This window comes from Triticum urartu, chromosome 2A (assembly GCF_056163025.1).
Source record: "Triticum urartu cultivar PI428250 chromosome 2A, HENAU_Tu73, whole genome shotgun sequence".
Taxonomy (NCBI): domain Eukaryota; kingdom Viridiplantae; phylum Streptophyta; class Magnoliopsida; order Poales; family Poaceae; genus Triticum; species Triticum urartu.
The window spans coordinates 667534349-667553680 of record NC_141874.1 but is presented as its reverse complement, the minus strand read 5'-3'; the positions used below and the strand labels follow the sequence as shown (position 1 = coordinate 667553680).

Genomic DNA, 19332 nt, shown 5'->3' with positions numbered 1-19332 from the left:
TCTTCCGGACGAGCACCTCAGTAGAGAAAGCTGAAAACTGACTGTCATGATACGGCGAGAGCTGGTCAGCTGTTCGAGAGGTCACAACATCTTTAAGGATTTCTCCCGCATAATGCCATAACGAATGCAGCGTGCAATGGATCGGTTTTTTCTTCGATCAGGTGCTTATATAGCCCCTAGTACGGTCTTCCGAATACCAGGGGCTGCGCCTACCATACTAAAGCTCCTATGGCTAAGTGAGAGTGATAAAGCCCTATAGTCCGATTACCTGGTTCGTTGTGCTGAGCACCTCCTTCGAAGGACCCAAAACTGGGATATAGAGTGCTCAGGTTTATCCCGAACACCCCCGTACTCCTTACGTGGGGGCAGAAGCCGACGACTGGCCAACTCTTAGGTTTAACATACAAAACGGCCGCACAGGAGGGTAAACTTTTATATAACAAGTGACAAATAAATGACCTTGTTCAAACCATTACAAAGGACAACATGATTGATATTCATGGAAACATAATGTCCTTGGTGCATAGTTCCGCTGCAAGGTAGGATCCTTTCAGGACACTCTCATAATATAATTCGGGCTTACGGTGCTCCTTCCCCTCTGGCGGTCCTTCGGTCATCAGCTTTTCGGCATCCATCTTCCCCCAGTGCACCTTTCCACGGGCGAAGGCCATTCGCGCACCTTCTATACAGACCGACCACTTGATGACGTCAAGTCGAGGGTAAGCACTTACAAGCCGCTTCACGAACCCGAAGTAGCAGCTTGGAATCGGCTCGGCAGGCTGTCGGCATTCTGGGAACGGGGGTCCCCAGACTTGCCTGCCTGCGGCCTGCGGCGTGGCTCAAAGGGGGCCCAGCACGGCCCATCTTCATCAACACAAGACCCAAGACCCTCGCGAGGGGCCAAGCCTCGCGGGGCGGACGACGCGGAGCTTCCTCAGGCGCGGCCTCATCAGGCTGGCTCACGAGGAGGCGGAGAGATCAAGGCGGGGTACCTCACGAGGTGCCCATGACGCAGGCCATGACGACCAAGGGCGCCAGGCGGGCGCCAGCCCGCGCAGTGTCCTCCTTTCCTCTTTGGTGCAAAGGGAGCAAGCGCAGGCGAGAGGATCAAGCAAAGGCATCCATTTCGGTGCAACGAGACCAAGACCAGTCCAACGGTGGGAAGGAGGTCATCGTGGAGCCCAGGACGGCGTCACCACAGAGCCTTTGGTAGGCCAGGACCAACTTTAGTCAGGATAAGTGTACCAGATGTTCCCCTTCAAAATGTCCAATTGTTGGCGCCCTTCCCGCTCAATATTTGGGAAGAGGCCATGTCCGACGCTCGTCGGGCCCGCGCCGAGCGCCGGGCCGCCATCGCTTCCCTCGTCGCCCAGACGACTCCCGCCGGCGGGCGTCCTCATCGTCCCCCGTCGCTCGCCACCAACGCCGCCACCGGCCCGGCGGGGAATGAGCAGCAAGCGTCGTCTCAGCATCCGTCCGTGCGGCAAGACGGCCGCACCACTACACCAACACCCCCGGTCATCGCGGCCCTCCTGGGCGGCTCGCAGGCGCCGCCCACAAGTCGCCATGTCAAGCCGTTTGTCCGTCGGGTCAGCGCCGTTTCCGCACGGCAGGGGGCTCCCCCGGACCGGGCGGTGCACAAGGCCGGCCTGACCTTCAGCTCGGAGGACCACCCCTCCAACTCGGCTAGCTCGGGCGCGCTCCCCATGTTGTGCACCCCCACCATCTGCCAGGTGGCCGTCACCAGAACTCTCATCGATGGTGGCGCGGGCCTCAGCGTGCTTTCGGTTGAGGCCTTCAATCCCCTCCGCATACCCTTGGAACGGCTGCAACCCAGCCGGCCCTTCTCAGGCGTTAGGGGCGGATCATCCAGCTCCTTGGGACAGATCCGGCTCCCAGTAACCTTCGGCACCTACGACAACTTCCGCACGGAGATGGTCAACTTCGACATCGCCCCCATCGGCCTCCCCTACATCCTCGGCTACCCAGCGCTGGCCTAGTTCATGGCCGCCATGCACCCGGCGTACAACCTTATGAAGATGCCCGGGAGTAGCGGTGTCCTCACCGTGCACGGGGACACCGGGGACGCGCTGCGAGTGCTCGAGCTCGCCTTCAAGACGGCGGCATCGTCACAGCCGCCGACTTAGGGACCCCCGAGCCCAAGGGGGCTGCGCCCGCCAAGAAGAAGCAATTGTTCACCCAGGACAAGGCAGAAACCAAGCAGATACCTGTCGACGAGGACGGGTCCTCCAATGCCACTTTCACCATAGGCGCTAACCTCGAGCCTGAGTAGGAGGAGGCCCTAATCAGGTTCCTGCGTGCAAACAAGAAGGTATTCGCTTGGGAGCCTGATCAGTTGGTAGGGACCCCAGGAGGGTAATCGAGCATCACCTCAACGTGTGCCCAAACGTGCGCCCCGTGAAGCAGAAGGCAAGGCGGCAGTCCATAGAGAAGCAGGCCTTCATCGTCCAAGAAACCCGCAAGCTAGAAGCCGCTGGGGTCATTCGTGAGGTCCGATACCCGGATTGGTTGGCCAACCCTGTTGTTGTGCCCAAGAAGGGAGGGAAGGAACGCATGTGTGTCGACTTCACCAACCTCAACAAGGCATGCCCGCAAGATCCGTTCCCGCTTCCCCGCATCGACCAGATCGTCGATTCCACCGCAGAGTGCGACCTGCTATGCTTCCTGGATGCCTTCTCTGGGTATCACCAGATCAAGATGGCGGTAGAAGACGTCGAGAAGACCGCCTTCCTAAACCCCTGCGGGGTGTACTGCTATACATGCATGCCATTTGGGCTGCGTAACGCAGGGGCATCCTTTCAGCGGCTGATGCACATCACCTTGGGCCCGTAGCTCGGGAAGAATGTCGAAGCTTACGTTGACGACATTGTGGTGAAGTCTCGGGAGGCCAAGACCCTGATACAAGACCTGGAGGAAACCTTCGCGAGCCTCGACGCAGTGAACCTGCGGCTCAACCCAGAGAAGTGTGTGTTCGGGGTCCCCTCAGGCAAGCTCTTAGGTTTCCTTGTATCCCATCGAGGCATCGAGGCTAACCCGGAAAAGGTCAAGGCGGCCGAGGACATGAGCCCGCCGAAGACCCTCATAGAAATGCAGAAGCTCACCGGACATGTGACCGCGCTAGGGCGCTTCGTCTCCAGGCTAGGGGAGCGAGCGCTGCCTTTCTTCCAGCTAATGAAGAAAAAGGGGCCCTTTGAATGGACTGAAGAGGCAAACAAAGCGTTTCAAGATCTCAAGAAATACCTGACCAGTCCCCCGGTCATGGTGGCTCCACATCCTCAAGAGCCCCTGGTGCTCTACCTCGCCGCCACTCCTTACTCCGCCAGCGCAGCCCTGGTGGCGGTTAGGGAGGAGCGCCAAATCAGAACCACAGCAGCAGCTCGAGACAAGGCAAAACAGGAACAAGGAAGGCCCACAGAAGCCGCAACCGCGGTAGAGGAAGATCAGCCGCCGAAGAGTGCGCCGGAGGCGGGAGAGGCCACTCACCTGGATGGTCCGCCTCCAGAGGCCTCGTTGCCTCGCGAGGCGCCCTTGCCTCTGGAGGGCGCCGCGAGCACTAATGCACTCAGCCTTGTTGAGCACCCAGTATACTTCGTCAGCACGGTGTTACGGGACGCGAGGGTATGGTATCCCATGCCTCAGAAGCTCCTCCTCGCGCTACTGGTGGCCTCGCGTAAGTTGCGTCACTATTTCCAGGGTCACCCCATCAAGGTCGTCTCGTCATACCCCTTGGAGAGAGTGCTCAGGAGCCCTAACTCAGCCGGAAGGGTCGCTGAATGGAACATAGAACTGCAGGCATTTCAGCTCGAGTTCAGCACGACCAGGGTCATCAAGGGAGCATCATTAGCGGATTTCGTGGCAGAATGGACGGAGGCACCAGGCCTCAAGGACGACGAGGATCGGTCCCTCTCCCCGGGGAGCGAGCCGCCGGAAGGCTGGGTCATGTACTTTGATGGGGCATTCTCCAGGAACGGCGTTGGGGCTGGTGTGGTGCTGATATCACCCACTCAGGACAAGCTCTACTACATTGTACAGCTCTGTTTCCAGCAAGGTGAAAGGGTCTCCAACAACATAGCGGAGTATGAAGGTCTAATAGCGGGCTTGAAGGCTGCAGCCGCCCTGGGGGTGAAGCGCCTCACCGTCAAGGGCGATTCACAGCTCCTTGTCAACTTCTCCAACAAGGTGTATGAGCCGAAGGATGAGCACATGGAAGCCTATCTAGCGGAGGTCCGCAGGATGGAGAAGCTGTTCTGGGGGTTGGAGTTGAAGCATGTGCCCCATGGCACCAATCAGGAGGCCGATGACATCGCCGAACGGGCGTCCAGGCGGTTACCTCAGGAACCTGGCGTCTTCGAAGAGCGTCTCTTCAAGCCCTCAGCCCAGCCGTCATTATCAAACACTGCTCAGCCTTGGGAGGAACTCCCCCAGCCACCTGCCTCGGGAGCCCTGGTCTGCGGCCCGACCTCAGGAGCACGCCTGCTCCTGACAATGGAACCCCAGGAGGAGTGCTGGATCACGGAACTCCGGAGTTATTTAACACAAGGGACCCTGCCGGAGAAGGAGGAGGAAGCGGAGCGTGTGGCGCGACAGGCCACGACATACTGCATCAGGGATGGAGAGCTCTACCGGAAGTGACCAAACGACGTATCACTACGCTGCATCTCCAGGGAGCAAGGAAAGGAACTGCTGGAGGACATACACGGCGGGGACTGTGGGCATCATTCATCATCACGGACCCTCGTTGGCAAGGCATTACGCAGTGGGTTCTATTGGCCCACCGCACTCAACGATGCTGTCGAACTGGTGAAGGCTTGTGAAGCCTGCCAATTTCACGCCAAGCAGATCCATCAGCCGGTGGGAGGCCTGCAGACTATCCCCCTTTCGTGGCCATTCGCAGTCTGGGGGCTGGACATTCTGGGCCCGTTCCCTCGGGCACCAGGGGGCTACCGCTACCTCTACGTCGCCATTGACAAGTTCACCAAGTGGACAGAAGTAGAGGCTGTCCGCACCATCCCCGCGGGTTCCGTGGTCAAGTTCATCAGGGGCATCGTGAGCCGGTTCGGGGTGCCGAACCACATCATCACAGACAACGGTTCGCAGTTCACCAGTAACCTTTTCAGAACATACTGTGCTAACCTTGGAACGCAGATATGCTACGCTTCGGTGGCGCACCCATAAAGCAACGGCCAGGCCGAACGAGCCAACGCGGAGGTCCTGAGGGGCCTCAAGACCAAGACGTTCAAGAAGAAGCTAGAGGCCTGCGGTAGAGGTTGGTACGATGAGCACCAGTCCGTGTTGTGGTCCATCCGCACAACCGCAACCAAGCCAACTGGAGAGACCCCGTTCTTCCTGGTCTACGGAGCCGAAGCAGTCCTCCCTCACGAGGTCAGACGTTGCTCCACACGGGTCCTGGCATTCGACGAGACGCAGCAGGATGCCATGCGGGGGATGGACCTCGTACTGGGGGAGGAACGCCGCCGAGAAGCCGCGTTACGAGCGGCGAGGTACCAACAGGCGCTACGACGATATCACTGCCGCAACATCCGCCCCAGGACTCTCGAGGTAGGAGACCTCGTGCTCAGGCGGGTTCTCTCCAAGGAGGGGCTGCACAAGCTCTCTCCCATGTGGGAGGGCCCGTTCAAGGTTGTTCATGTTTCCAGGCCTGGCTCCGCGCGCTTGGAGACTCAGGAGGGGGAGCCGATCCAGAACGCATGGAACATCCAGCACCTCCGGAGGTTCTACCCCTAAAAGGCCCAGAGCCTGTGAAGAAGGCGAACGCCTGTGAAGATCATCCTTTTTGGAGAAGGCCCAGAGCCTGTGAAGAAGGCGAACGCCTGTGAAGATCGTCCTTTTTGGAGAAGGCCCAGAGCCTGTGAAGAAGGCGAACGCCTGTGAAGATTATCCTTTTTTGGAGAAGGCCCAGAGCCTGTGAAGAAGGCGAACACCTGTGAAGATTATCCTTTTTGGAGAAGGCCCAGAGCTTGTGAAGAAGGCGAATGCCTGTGAAGCTCGTTTCCCCTAAGATGAAAGGCCCGGAGCCTATGAAGAAGGCCAACGCCTGTGAAGCTCGCCGCCCGTGACACTCTCACGTAATAATGAGTTGGGGCTGTACACGCCCCGGAGTCTCAGGAGCGCCGGCCTCAGGCCCTGGGGCTCCATCCCACGCCCAGTGGCAGCACTTAGCTCCGCGCTGGTGGGAAGACGTCGAAGACTAGACTAGGTGCCGGACGCGGATTTTTCATTTGCTTTCCGCAGTTGGCTTGTTTGTTCGCATTTGAAGTCTTATTGAAACTATTGCCGTCTTTGGTTTGTGGTTTGTCGATTTTTACTCCCCCGCTTTGATTTCTCTTATGAAAGGCCTCGCGATAGAGGATAGCCGAGCGCCCTCGCGAGTGTTCCTGTTCTAGTCGCTCAAAGGTTTCACAACCTGGGCCCGTTACGGGAGCACCCCTCCAGTTCGTGCCCCTCGGGCACCGCGACACGCACACAGGGCCTGGGTCGGTCGCCCCCCCCCCCCACGGCTGGGGCCGGGAACTATCTACGCGCAGACACATAGCCGAAAGGCACGAAAACGGAATCAAGGTAATGGTTAACAGCAATAACCCCGAACACGCCCCCGCGGGGCTCCACGCAGCAGTTTTCTTTTACGCAGGAAACAAAAGGAAAAGAAAGGACAAGCCCGGCGCGGCTCGCCTCACACCGGCCTGCGGAGGAGACTCGGGCTGCCTCCGGGGCTCAAGCAGACTCCCTCTCGCGCTTCACCTGGGCGCGACGGCGGGCGGACGTACTGCCGCCTCCCAAGCAAGCGCGACGGCGTGGGGGCTGACTCCGGCCACCGCTGGAAGAGTCGCTTGAAGAAGAGTCGATGAAGCTTGGGGAGCCTTGAGCGCCGCCAACCACGCGGGCGCTGTCTCCTCCATCGTCGTCGGGGCTGGGTCCCCGGGCGCGGTCGTCGTCCTTAGGGCAACACCCTGCACGGCGACCATCTTCCCCAAACACCCTCACGTAGAGGGTGGCATCGTTGTCAAACTTAAAGTGCAGGGTGCACCGGCGCCCCAGGCCGCGAGCATGGGCAAACGCCTGCCAACCACGGGTCAAGGCCAAGCTCCCAGTGGCGGAGACCTCCAGTGCAGCCCATGAGGCCCGGCCGCAGCATACGACAAACTCCGGCAGCACCTCCGCAACGCGAAAGCGCGGCCTAGGGGAGCGCGCGACCAAAGCGCGTCCCCTGGCCGTAGCAGCTCGCCCGTCACCACGCTGGGAACCGTCTCCACGATCGCGGGACGCTGCCGTGGCGGCCACGGGATGCTTCCGGGGGCGCCCTCAGCCGCGCTTGGGCAGGGGAGAGGTGGGCTCATCCTGGCGGGCCTTCCCCTTCTCTGCAGCCGAGAACCTCCTCGAGGGAGCCATGGAGAAGAAGGGGAAGCAAGGAGAGATGGACTGGCAGAGCACGCGCAGTTCCGTACTTATAGCCGGCAAAGGCCAACCGTCGGCCTCCACGATCATAGGTAATCATGACACGATCCGCATGCAGGGACTTGTCCAATCCGCGCGATCACCGAGGCGTCGTGGGGAAGCAGACACGCCAACGTCCCATCAACCGCCATGCGGCGCCCGAGGCCACAGGCTGTTAGGGCCCGCGGCGCTTCGCCGTTGCCCTTTCGCCTCTCAGCACGACCAAGTCCGGGCGCGCCTTGGGCCCGGGGGCTACTGTCGGCATTCTGGGAATGGGGATCCCCAGACTTGCCTGCCTGCGGCCTGCGGCGTGGCTCAAAGGGGGCCCAGCACGGCCCATCTTCATCAACACAAGACCCAAGACCCGCGCGAGGGGCCAAGCCTCGCGGGGCGGACGACGCGGAGCTTCCTCAGGCGCGGCCTCATCAGGCTGGCTCACGAGGAGGCGGAGAGATCAAGGCGGGGTACCTCACGAGGTGCCCATGACGCAGGCCATGACGACCAAGGGCGCCAGGCGGGCGCCAGCCCGCGCAGTGTCCTCCTTTCCTCTTTGGCGCAAAGGGAGCAAGCGCAGGCGAGAGGATCAAGCAAAGGCATCCATTTCGGTGCAACGAGACCAAGACCAGTCCAACGGTGGGAAGGAGGTCATCGTGGAGCCCAGGACGGCGTCACCACAGAGCCTTTGGTAGGCCAGGACCAACTTTAGTCAGGATAAGTGTACCAGATGTTCCCCTTCAAAATGTCCAATTGTTGGCGCCCTTCCCGCTCAATATTTGGGAAGAGGGCCAGGGCCTTTGCCTATAAATAGGACTAGCCACCCCCACTCCTTTGGTCCCGTCCTGGTTTCCGATCGGGGCTAATGCTGGGTGAGGTACGCGCGGGGCCGGGCTCTGCCGGCGTAGAACACAAGCAAGTAGGGAGGAAAAGCATAAAATTCAAGGAATTTAAAAAGCAAATATTACAGTCCGTACTGTCGTCTCAATACCAAACGCAAGTTTAAATGCCTCCCCGAGGCATGATACATGTGCAGGGATTAAAAGCAGGACAGGAGCAGTAGCGGAGTCACTTGTCGACGGTGGAGCAGCATCGAGTGGCTTCGCCTCATGGAGCAGCAGGGCTGGCAGCGCCTTGCTTCGACTTGGTACTGAAGGCCTGGAACTTCCCCAGCAGAGCCTCCGCGCGACCCTTCACGGCCTCGGCAGCGGCGGCAGCACCCTCGCCACTTACTGGCTCCAACAGGCTGTCGAGGTCGGCGCTGGGGTCGCGAAGGTAGATGTGGGCGAAGACCCGCGTCAGCGCTGCAGAAGACAGGACACGCGCCTCGGCCTCAGCTGTGGGGCCAAGGCCAAGGACGACATCCTCAAGGGCACGAACCAGGAAGGGAAGCAGCTTGGCGGGGCCGTCCTCGGCGCCGGCCAGCGGGTTCTCCAGGCCGCTCTCGTAAAGCGTCTTCAGCGAGGAACGAGCTTTCTTCTCCATGTCCGCGAAGGCCACGCGATCCTCGGCAAGAACCCGGGCTTTGCCGTCCAGCTCAACCTTCATCACCTCCAGCTCCTTCTTCAGCGCGCCTAGACGGTCGCGGCGCTTCTTGAGCTTAGCCTCCTGGCCCTCGATGGCCACCTCGCGAGCCTTCATGCCTTCTTCTTGCTCCTGGCGAAGACGGACCTCTTTCGCGAGCTGGTCCCGCAGGCCTTGCAGCTCATCCTCCAGCGCCTCACAACGACCACGGACTTCAACCACTTCCCCCAGGGCTGCGTCACGAGTAGCCTTCGTCTCAAGAGCGGCCTGCCTCTCCTCGTCGTAGGTCGTCGAGGCCTGAACCAGCGCCGCCCGGATCAAAGCGTCGGAGCGACTCCATCCTAAAGCCAGCTCCAAGCGCCCGGCCACCAGGCGAGGGTCGGCGCCAAGAAGATCCTGTCGCAGCCGGTCCAGTCCAGCAGCAGCACGCTCCAGGACGGCAGGAGGAGTCGAAGAGACAGCAGTCGGCGGAACGGGAGGAGAAGGTAGCGGTGGCGAGACCACAGCATCCTGAGGCGGAGTCTGCTGCGCCCCAATAACTGTGGCGGCGGCAGTAGGCAAAGGCACCACAGGAGTCACTTGGGCCATGGGGGTTGAGCTTGCCCCAGCCAGCTCAGCCAGGCCACGCAAGGACGACCGGGCAGGAGAAGCCCGTGCGTCGCGGTCACCTTATTCCACAGGTGGAGGCGCTGCCGCGGATGGAGCCTCAGGAGCCCCCTTCGGCTTCTTCGCCGCGGGCGCCAGCCTATCCAAGAGATGCAAACATCAAGCCTCAGCTGCAATACAGGGAATAAAGACAAGGATCAAGCACTTACGGGTCGTCGCCGGTGAGCTTGGGCAGCCTCCGACCAAACTTGAAGCCTGACAGCCGGCTGGAAGGGTCAACCTCGGAAGCAGAAGGCGCGTCTGCAGACTGCCTCGGGGTAGGGGCAGACCCACGGGAGATCAGCCCGGTCCTGTCCTTCTTCAGGATTAGAGGCAAGCTCCCACTGACCTGCTCGTCTCCATCCTCGTCATCATCGCTCGAAGAAAGGTGGAGAGTGCGGGGCCTGCGCCAGGGAAGGGGAGCCCTCGACTCTCCGTCGGTCGCCTCGGAGTCAGGCCCCTTCTCCCGCTCTTCTTCGCCCTCCTCTTTGCCGGAGTCGTCGGAGGACACGTCCACCAGTCCCTCGGGAGCCGGCACGGGCCCGTCCCCGTTGAAGACGGGCATGGACTCCACCACCTGCTCCCCGTCGTCGCGGAGGAATAAGGGCGTAGGCGCGCCCTCCAACCTTGCCACCTCGCCCCCGACCAGAGATTGGAGGACCGCGGCCAGATCTTCGTCGCCCAAGGCCGCGAGGCTCGGATGAGGCCTCCACATTGGAGGTGAGTACTGCCGAAGTGGAGCCAGCTGGTGCTCCAGGAACTCCCTCAGCAGCGACGCGCCGGTCAGCTTCACCGCCGCCGTGCTGACCGGCCTCAGGTCCGGGTCCATCTTCTCCAACACCAGTTTCACGCGGGGGTCCGTGAGCTCCGCTCGGCACCAGTCGCTGGAGCTCGCGGGCTGCTCCGCGGGCAAGATCAACTGAGGGTGGATGCGCCCGACATCTGCCAGGACCCACTTGCTCCTAAAGCCCTCAATCCTCTTCCCGGGCTTCGAAATGGCAATGGTGCCGCCATACGCGACGAAGCTCGCGCACGCGGAAGGAGAACCGCGAGAAACCCGGAGGGAGAAGTAGTGGCGCAACAAAGCCACAGAGGGTTGCACCCTTACGTAAGCCTCGCAGTAATAAGCAAAGATCGCCAGGAGAAGGACGGAGTTGGGGTGGAGATGCAGAGCCTGTAAGTTGTAATGGCGGAGGACAGAGAAGAAGAACTCGGAGAAGGGAGGCACCAGACCAGCAGCAATGGAGCTTACCAAGAGAGGATAAAAGGTGCTCCCTTGGCCCTCAGGGGTGGCGGAGCCGGCCTTAAACACCTTCGCCCCGTCGATGCCCTGCGCCGCCGCTATCTGGCGCAGCCAGGCAAAGCCCACCTCCGACACGTTTGGAAAGTCCAGAGCGGACGAGTACCAAGCTTCGGCCGGGGACTGACGAGGCACCATGGCTTCCTAGGTCACACGGACGGAGTAGATCTGGAAATTTGGAGGAAGAAAGGGGAGGCGCAAGAAAGGGGATCTGAGCAGCAACCGGAGAAAGCAAAAGCCAAAGCCTGGGCAGATGCCGCTCCTTTATCAACCTGCGCGGTTGCTGAAGCACCCGCGTCCAATCAACCGCCACGCGGTGCCCAAGGCCGCAGGCTGTTAGGGCCCGCGGTGCTTCGCCCTTGCCCTTTCGCCTCTCAGCACGGCCAAGTCCGGGCGCGCCTTGGGCCCAGGGACTACTATCGGCGTTCTGGGAACGGGGGTCCCCAGACTTGCCTGCCTGCGGCCTGCGGCGTGGCTCAAAGGGGGCCCAGCACGGCCCATCTTCACCAACACAAGACCCAAGACCCTCGCGAGGGGCCAAGCCTCACGGGGCGGACGACGCGGAGCTTCCTCAGGCGCGGCCTCATCAGGCTGGCTCACGAGGAGGCGGAGAGATCAAGGCGGGGTACCTCACGAGGTGCCCATGACGCAAGCCATGACGACCAAGGGCGCCAGGCGGGAGCCAGCTCGCGCAGTGTCCTCCTTTCCTCTTTGGTGCAAAGGGGGCAAGCGCAGGCGAGAGGATCAAGCAAAGGCATCCATTTCGGTGTAACGAGACCAAGACCAGTCCAACGGTGGGGAGGAGGTCATCGTGGAGCCCAGGACGGCGTCACCACAGAACCTTTGGCAGGCGAGGACCAACTTTAGTTAGGATAAGTGTACCAGATCTTCCCCTTCAAAATGGCCAATTGTAGGCGCCCTTCCCGCTCAATATTTGGGAAGAGGCCCAGGGCCTTTGCCTATAAATAGGACTAGCCACCCCCAGGGTAGAGGGGGGCAATTAGAAGTTAGCAATCGTGCAATCCAGAACCTGGGCAAGCAGAGAATCAGAGAGAGAGAAGGGCGGCTGAACTCCTCCTAGCAGTTCGTCGCCCCAGCCAAGAGCAGACCCTCCCGAGGCTGTTCTTCCTTGTATTGTTCATCATCATCAGCCCAAGAGGCAATCCACCCACCACAAACTAGAGTAGGGTATTACACCACAATGGTGGCCCAAACTAGTATAAACCCTGTGTCTCTTGTGCTATTCTTTCAGTAGGTTAGATCTTTGCGAGACGGAGAGGTAGAGGGCGTAATCTCCGCGCGCACCCCAGAGTTCGAACCTCAAGGGTCTGCCGGAACCCGAAATCCGACGCAGGCCATAGCCGGATAACCATATCTTTCATGGCTAGTTCCGCCGCCTTATGCAGTTCGATCAGCTGTTTCAATTGATCGGCAAAAGGCACCGGATAATTTGGCGCCAAATACTGCGACCAGAAGAGCTTATCTGCGGTGTTCCTTTCTTCGGCTCGGTAGAATTGGGCGGCATCTGATATGCTGCGAGGTAGCTCGGCAAATACACCTGAGAAATCCGGATTCAAAATCATAAACATAGCTTTCCCTTCAAATACTTGCTTTACATGGGAAAAGCCTTACCCACCGCGATCTTTCTCGCCTCTCGGATCCCCTGCAGGGCGCTTTGGGTTTCCCCCTGGGCATCGCTCGTGGCCTGAGACGCCTTGGTGAGTTCGTACTCTTTCTCCATTAAACTCTGCTCCAAGGTCTCGCATTTACTTACGGCCTCTTGCAGCTCCTGCTCCGCTTTAATAACTCTGGCCTCGTGTTTCTCACGAAGAGTCCGCTCTGTGGCCGCCTTTTTCTTGGCCTCGACAACGACCCTTTTGAGGGCCTCGACTTCGGTCATAACCCCTAGCACAAATTATGCAGCTTATTTCATACTGAAAATTTATTTCACAATAAATGCGAGCAAAGCTTGTGCATACCTAGTTTATCTCTCAACTGCATTTTCAATTGGCCAAGTTCTTCTATGGCCCACTCCAGACTTTTATTCAGTCCGGAGATCTCCGCAGTACGAGAGGCAGCAGCCGCTACAGATGCCTGCTTGTAACAGAAGAGAAATCAATATCATTCAATGAATCTTCCTGCGGTCGTCAATTCGATCCCCTGTCCGGTTCTTCCTTTCACCGAACAGTGTATCAGGGGCTACTATCTATACTATGACACTCTTCGACAACTCATAAAACATACCTCAAAGCCTCTTATAAGGCTGATACAGGCTTCGTTTAGTCCACTCTCAGTTGACTGAACCTTTTCAATCACCGCACCCATAAGGGCACGGTGTTCATCAACGATGGGGGCGTCTTTTAACGCCACCAACAAAGCATCCGACACTTCTAGATGGACAGAGGTCGCCGATGGAACAGGCACGCCCCCTTCAGCCGAAGGAGGCTGCCTTCTTGATTCTGGAGCCGTATAGGTCTCTGGAATCGCATCCGGTGGGGAGCCGAACTCAGGATCACCCCCGCCATCAGCCCCCATGGGAATCTTTTCCCCCACGTGTCCGGCCCCTGATGTTTGACCTCCAGGCGCCGCCTTCATGGTTTTTTCCTTTCTTCCTTGGCCGGGGTCCTTCTGGGACGAAGCCTCGGTGTTATGCACCTGTTTGGAGGAAGGGGCCTTTGGGGGCGTCTCCATAGCATTTGAGCTCAGCAGGTCCTCTGATGAGGATTGTTTGGTACGGGACCCCGCCGGACTACAAAAATATGGTTTAGGTTAAAATACTAAGCCACGATGAGTACGGACGCCTAAAACGTACTCGGATTGTATATACTTACGAGTTCACCAGGGGCTGTGCCCTGGGATCCCATGTCGGGCCGCTGTCAGCGGCGGCATTGGACTCCTCCAGAAGAGGAGCCTTTCCCCTTTTGGGCAGCTCGGCCTCCAAGGGTGCGGAGGCCGTCCTTTTCTTTCTTCCCCCCGTAGGGGATTCATCCTCCTCCTTCCCTTCGCCCTCTCCGGAGCCGTAATGGGCATCAGAGCCTTCGGATATTGTGTTCGAAGTTCCGCGGCGATGAAGGCCACCCCGGGTCTTTTTGGCCTCCTTCTCGGCCGTCTTCTTCGGCACCTTGTAAGGCGCCGGGACCAGCATCTTCGTCAGAAGTGGGATGGCCGGTCCTTCGGGCAGTGAGGCCGGACAATGGATCCGCTCCGCCTTCTTCGTCCAGCCCTGGGAGAGTTGAATAAAATGCGTTAAGCGCTTCCTTTGGGTCATGCGGATAGAAAGGTTTGATAAACTCACCGAACTTGCAGGGCGGGATAGTTGGTACCCGCGGTCCTCGGCGGAGTCCGGCCATGATTTGCTGGACTTGAAAAGCACCTTCCAAATGTCCTTGTGCGAGGAGCCAAAGAACCCTCGCAAGGTTTGGTGCCTGGCCGGATCGAATTCCCATAGATTGCAAGACCGTTGTTGACAAGGCAGGATCCGGTGGACTAACATCACCTGGACTACGTTGACAAGTTCAATGTTCTTGTCTCCCATATATTTAACGCGCGTCTGGAGCACCGACAGTTTGTTGGACGAGGACCAGTCCAGGCCTTTCTTAACCCAGAATGTAAGCCGCAGAGGGGCGCCGGATCGAAATTCCTTGCTGCACGGCTCAGTGATGTAAAACCACTGTTGTTGCCACTCCTTGACAGAATCATTAAAGGTTCCCGTTGGCCATATGACGTTGGGCATCTTGCTCACCATAGCGCCCCCGCACTCGGCGTGCTCGCCGCCCACCACCTTGGGCTTCACATTAAAAATCTTCAGCCATAAACCGAAGTGCGGCGAAATGCAGAGAAAAGCCTCGCACATGACAATGAATGTCGACATGTTGAGGAAGGAATTAGGGGACATATCGTGAAGATCGATCCCATAATAATACATGATGCCGCGAACAAACGGGTGGAGGGGAAACCCTAGCCTGCGGACAAAGTGAGGGAGGAATACAATCTCTCCTGGAGTTCTGGAGTGGGGAAGATCTGTCCTGCCATCGGGAGACGGTGGCTAATTTTCTTGGCCAGGTACCTGGCCTCCCGAAGCTTTTTGATATCCTTCTCTCGAACGGTAGAGGCCATCCATTTGCCTCCTGCTCCGGATCCGGACATCCTCGGAAGACCTTTTGTGGGCAGAGAAGATGAACGCTTGGGCGCTGGAGCTTGAGCAGAAGGGAATGAATCGGGAAGAAGGCATGGGTGAAAAGAGTGAATCCTTGTCCCGTTATAAGGGTGAAAAGGCGATGCGCCTCCCCACTAACCTGGTAAAGCCTCTTATTCCCCAAGCGCCGTAATTGATGGCGCGGTTGGGTTACCCACAGCCATATTGATGAGAATCCCGTGATAAGAGGGCACGATCTCTGCTTCGACAAGACGTGCCAAGAAAACCGCCTCGCAATACGTACAGTAGCTGGTTGAGAAAAACGGTTCGAATAATGACCGGGCCGTGGTATGATGTCATGCTGTCAAACGTGTCAGCAGATTAGATGTGTGGAAATATTATTCTCTCTACGGTGGTATGTGGAACTTATTTTGCAGAGACGGACACTATCCTCGTGTTCAAGATCTTCTATGGAGTATTCGGAGGAAGAACCTACCTTGCAATGCCGAAGACAAATTTGTGCGCCGAACTCATCGTCATTGAATCCTGGTTCAGGGGCTACTGAGGGAGTCCTGGATTAGGGGGTCTCCGGACAGCTGGACTATATCCTTTGGCCAGACTATTGGACTATGAAGATACAAGATTGAAGGCTTCGTCCCGTGTCCGGATGGGACTTTCCTTGGCGTGGAAGGCAAGCTTGGCAATACAGATATGTAGATCTCCTCCCTTGTAACCGACTCTGTGTAACCCTAGCCCCCTCCGGTGTCTATATAAAACTGGAGGGTTTAGTCCGTAGGACAACAACAATCATACCATAGGCTAGCTTCTAGGGTTTAGCCTCTACGATCTCGTGGTAGATCAACTCTTGTAATACTCATATCATCAAGATCAATCAAGCAGGAAGTAGGGTATTACCTCCATCAAGAGGGCCCGAACCTGGGTAAACATCGTGTCCCCCGCCTCCTGTTACCATCCGCCTTAGACGCACAGTTCAGGACCCCCTACCCGAGATCCGCCGGTTTTGACACCGACACCTATCCCCCTAACTGTACTGTAGGGTATGACACCTCATGCTTCAGAATGGATTATGGACAGCGGATGCACTAATCATATGACTGGTGATCGGAGTCTTCTCATGGACTCAACCTTACGTCCATCTAACAAGAGTCACATCACATTTGCTGACACTGGTAAAAGCAAGGTATTGGGTCTAGGTAGAGTTGCAATCTCAAAGGATCAGCACATGGATAAAGTGATGCTTGTTGAATCCCTTGGTTTCAACTTAATGTCTGTCTCAATGCTTTGTGACTTGAACATGATTGTGATATTTGGAAAATATCGTTGCCTTGTACTTATGGAATCTAACAAGTCTCTAGTCTTTGAAGGGTACCGAAAAGATTATCTATACATGGTAGATTTCTCAGCAGGGCCACAGCTTGCCGTATGCCTTCTTGCAAAAGCTTCAGAGTGCTGGCTCTGGCATCGGAGGCTAGGGCATGCTGGCATGAGGAACTTACACACTCTCACAAAGAAGAAGCTTGTCATAGGCATCGAGGGCGTCAAGTTCAAGAAGGATCACTTGTGCGGTGCCTGCGAAGCTGGAAAGATGACTAGGGCCAAGCATCCCTCGAAGACAATCATGACGACATCTCAACCTTTCGAGCTGCTACACATGGACTTATTTGGCCCTACTCACTACTCTACTCTCACTACAACTGCTTGTCTCTATGGCTTCGTCATTGTTGATGACTATTCAAGATATACATGGGTTCACATAATTCTCTACAAGACTGAAGTGCAGGATGTCTTCAGACGCTTCGCCAACCGTGCCATGAACAACTATGGCGTCAAGATCAAGCATATCAGGAGTGATAATGGCACAGAGTTCAAGAACACCGGCCTCGACCTTTACTTGGATACATTAGGAATCACTCATGAGTTCTCAACTCCGTACACCCCTCAGCAGAATGGCATCGTGGAGCGCAAGAATAGAACACTCATTGAGATGGCTCGGACGATGCTCGATGAATACAAGACACCCGGAAAGTTCTGGACTGAAGCTATTGATACTGCATGCCATGTCATCAACCTTGTTTATCTTCACAAGCTTCTGAAGAAAACATCCTATGAACTCCTCACGGGTAAGAAGCCAAGTCTCAGCTACTTTAGAATATTTGGTGCTAGGTGCTGGATCAAGGATCCACATCACACTTCAAAATTTGCACCGAAAACACATAAAGGTTTTATGCTTGGTTACGGAAAAGACTCGCACTCCTACATAGTCTTCAACCTCTTTCGCTATAAAGTGGTTGAAACTATGGATGTGCGGTTCAATGAGACTAACGGTTCGCAAAGAGAGCACCTGCCAAATGTGTTAGATGAAGTTCCACCCAGTGAATCCATCAAGCTAATGGGAACTAGAGAAATCATACCATCTAAAGCATAGCCTGAAGAGGAACTTATCATTTCTGCACCTAATCAACCGGAAGATAATGCTCAGCCTGAAGATAATCCTCCCAACGATGATAATGATCAGCAAGAACAGAATCTTCGTCCAGTTCATCCTCGTGTTGCAAATGAAGTACATATTGAGAAGATAATTGATAGCATCAATGCTCCCGGTCTACTCACTCGTTCAAGAGCAACACAACTAGGAAATTTCTGTGGGCACTTTGCTTTTGTCTCAATATCTGAACCTAAGAAAGTTGCTGAAGCCTTCAAGGAACCAGAATGGATTCAAGCTATGCAAGAAGAGCTTCAACAGTTCAAGTTGAACAATGTCTGGGAACTTGTCAAGCGTCCTGACCCCCGCAAGCACAACATAATAGGCACAAAATGGATATATCGCAACAAACAAGATGAGCATGGTCAAGTTGTCAGAAACAAAGCTCGTCTCGTTGCTCAAGGATACACTCAAATTGAAGGAATTGACTTTGATGAAACATTTGCTCCTGTGGCTAGGCTTGAAGCTATTCGCATACTGCTAGCCTATGCTAACCATCACAACATCTTGCTGTATCAAATGGATGTGAAGAGTGCATTTCTCAACGGCAAGATTGAAGAAGAAGTGTATGTCGCACAATCTCCTGGCTTTGAAGATCCAAAACATCCTAATATGGTGTACAAGCTAAACAAGGCACTGTATGGCTTCAAACAAGCCCCTCGCGCTTGGTATGACATGCTCAAAGACTTCCTGAAGAGCAAAGGCTTCAAACCTGGTTCCCTGGATCCCACACTCTTCACAAAGACATATGATGGTGAACTGTTTGTGTGCCAAATATATGTGGATGACATTTTCTTCGGCTGCACCAACCAGAAATACAGTGATGAGTTTGGGCACATGATGCAAGAGCAATATCAAATGTCCATGATGCGTGAGCTGAAATTCTTCCTTGGTCTTCAAATTCGTCAGCAAAGAAATGGCATCTTCATATCTAAAGAGAAATACCTCAAAGATTGCCTGAAGAAGTTTCGAATGCAAGACTGCAAAGGTTACACGACGCCAATGCCAACCAAGAGTCATCTGGGTCCTGACCCAATGATAAAGAGTTCGATCAAAAGGTATACCGCTCCATGATTGGTTCTTTACTTTATTTATGTGCATCTAGGCCAGATATTATGCTTAGTGTTTGCATGTGTGCTCGATTCCAAGCGGCACCGAAGGAATCGCATCACTTAGCTGTGAAGCGAATTCTTCGATATTTGGCTTACACCCCAACATTAGGATTGTGGTATCCATTGGGCTTAGAGTTCGATCTAGTTGGATTCTCGGATGCTGATTATGCTGGTGACAAGGTGGATCACAAGTCCACATCAGGCACATGTCACTTTTTGGGACGATCACTTGTCTGTTGGTCTTCAAAGAAGCAGAACTGTGTATCACTCTCCACTGCTGAATCTGAATACATTGCTGCTGGACCATGTTGCGCTCAGCTTCTATGGATGAAGCAAACACTCAAGGACTATGGCATTCATATGAAACAAGTACTACTCTACTTCGACAACGAAAGCGCCATCAAGATTGCCAACAACCCAGTTCAACACTCGAAGACAAAGCATATTGAAATTCGTCATCACTTTCTCAGAGATCATGTCATGAAGGAAGATATTGATATCATACACGTCAACACTGAAGAGCAACTGGCTGATATCTTCACAAAGCCCTTGGATGACAAAAGGTTTTGCAAGTTACGGTGTGAGCTAAATATCTTGGAATCCTCAAATGTCCTGTGATCAGGCACACATCCTAACACTTATGCAT

General features: G+C 56.1%; 1 protein-coding gene across 1 annotated transcript; it reads right to left on the bottom strand.

Annotated features, from left to right (window-relative positions):
* Positions 1–497: 497 nt before the first annotated feature.
* Positions 498–12937, bottom strand: LOC147986554 (uncharacterized). Its single transcript, XM_087540083.1, has 4 exons — positions 12916–12937; positions 12569–12841; positions 12289–12494; positions 498–779 (listed from the first exon to the last, which is right to left on the bottom strand). The coding sequence occupies exons 1-4, from the start codon at positions 12935–12937 to the stop codon at positions 498–500; spliced, it is 783 nt and encodes a 260-aa protein (XP_087396209.1).
* Positions 12938–19332: the final 6395 nt, after the last annotated feature.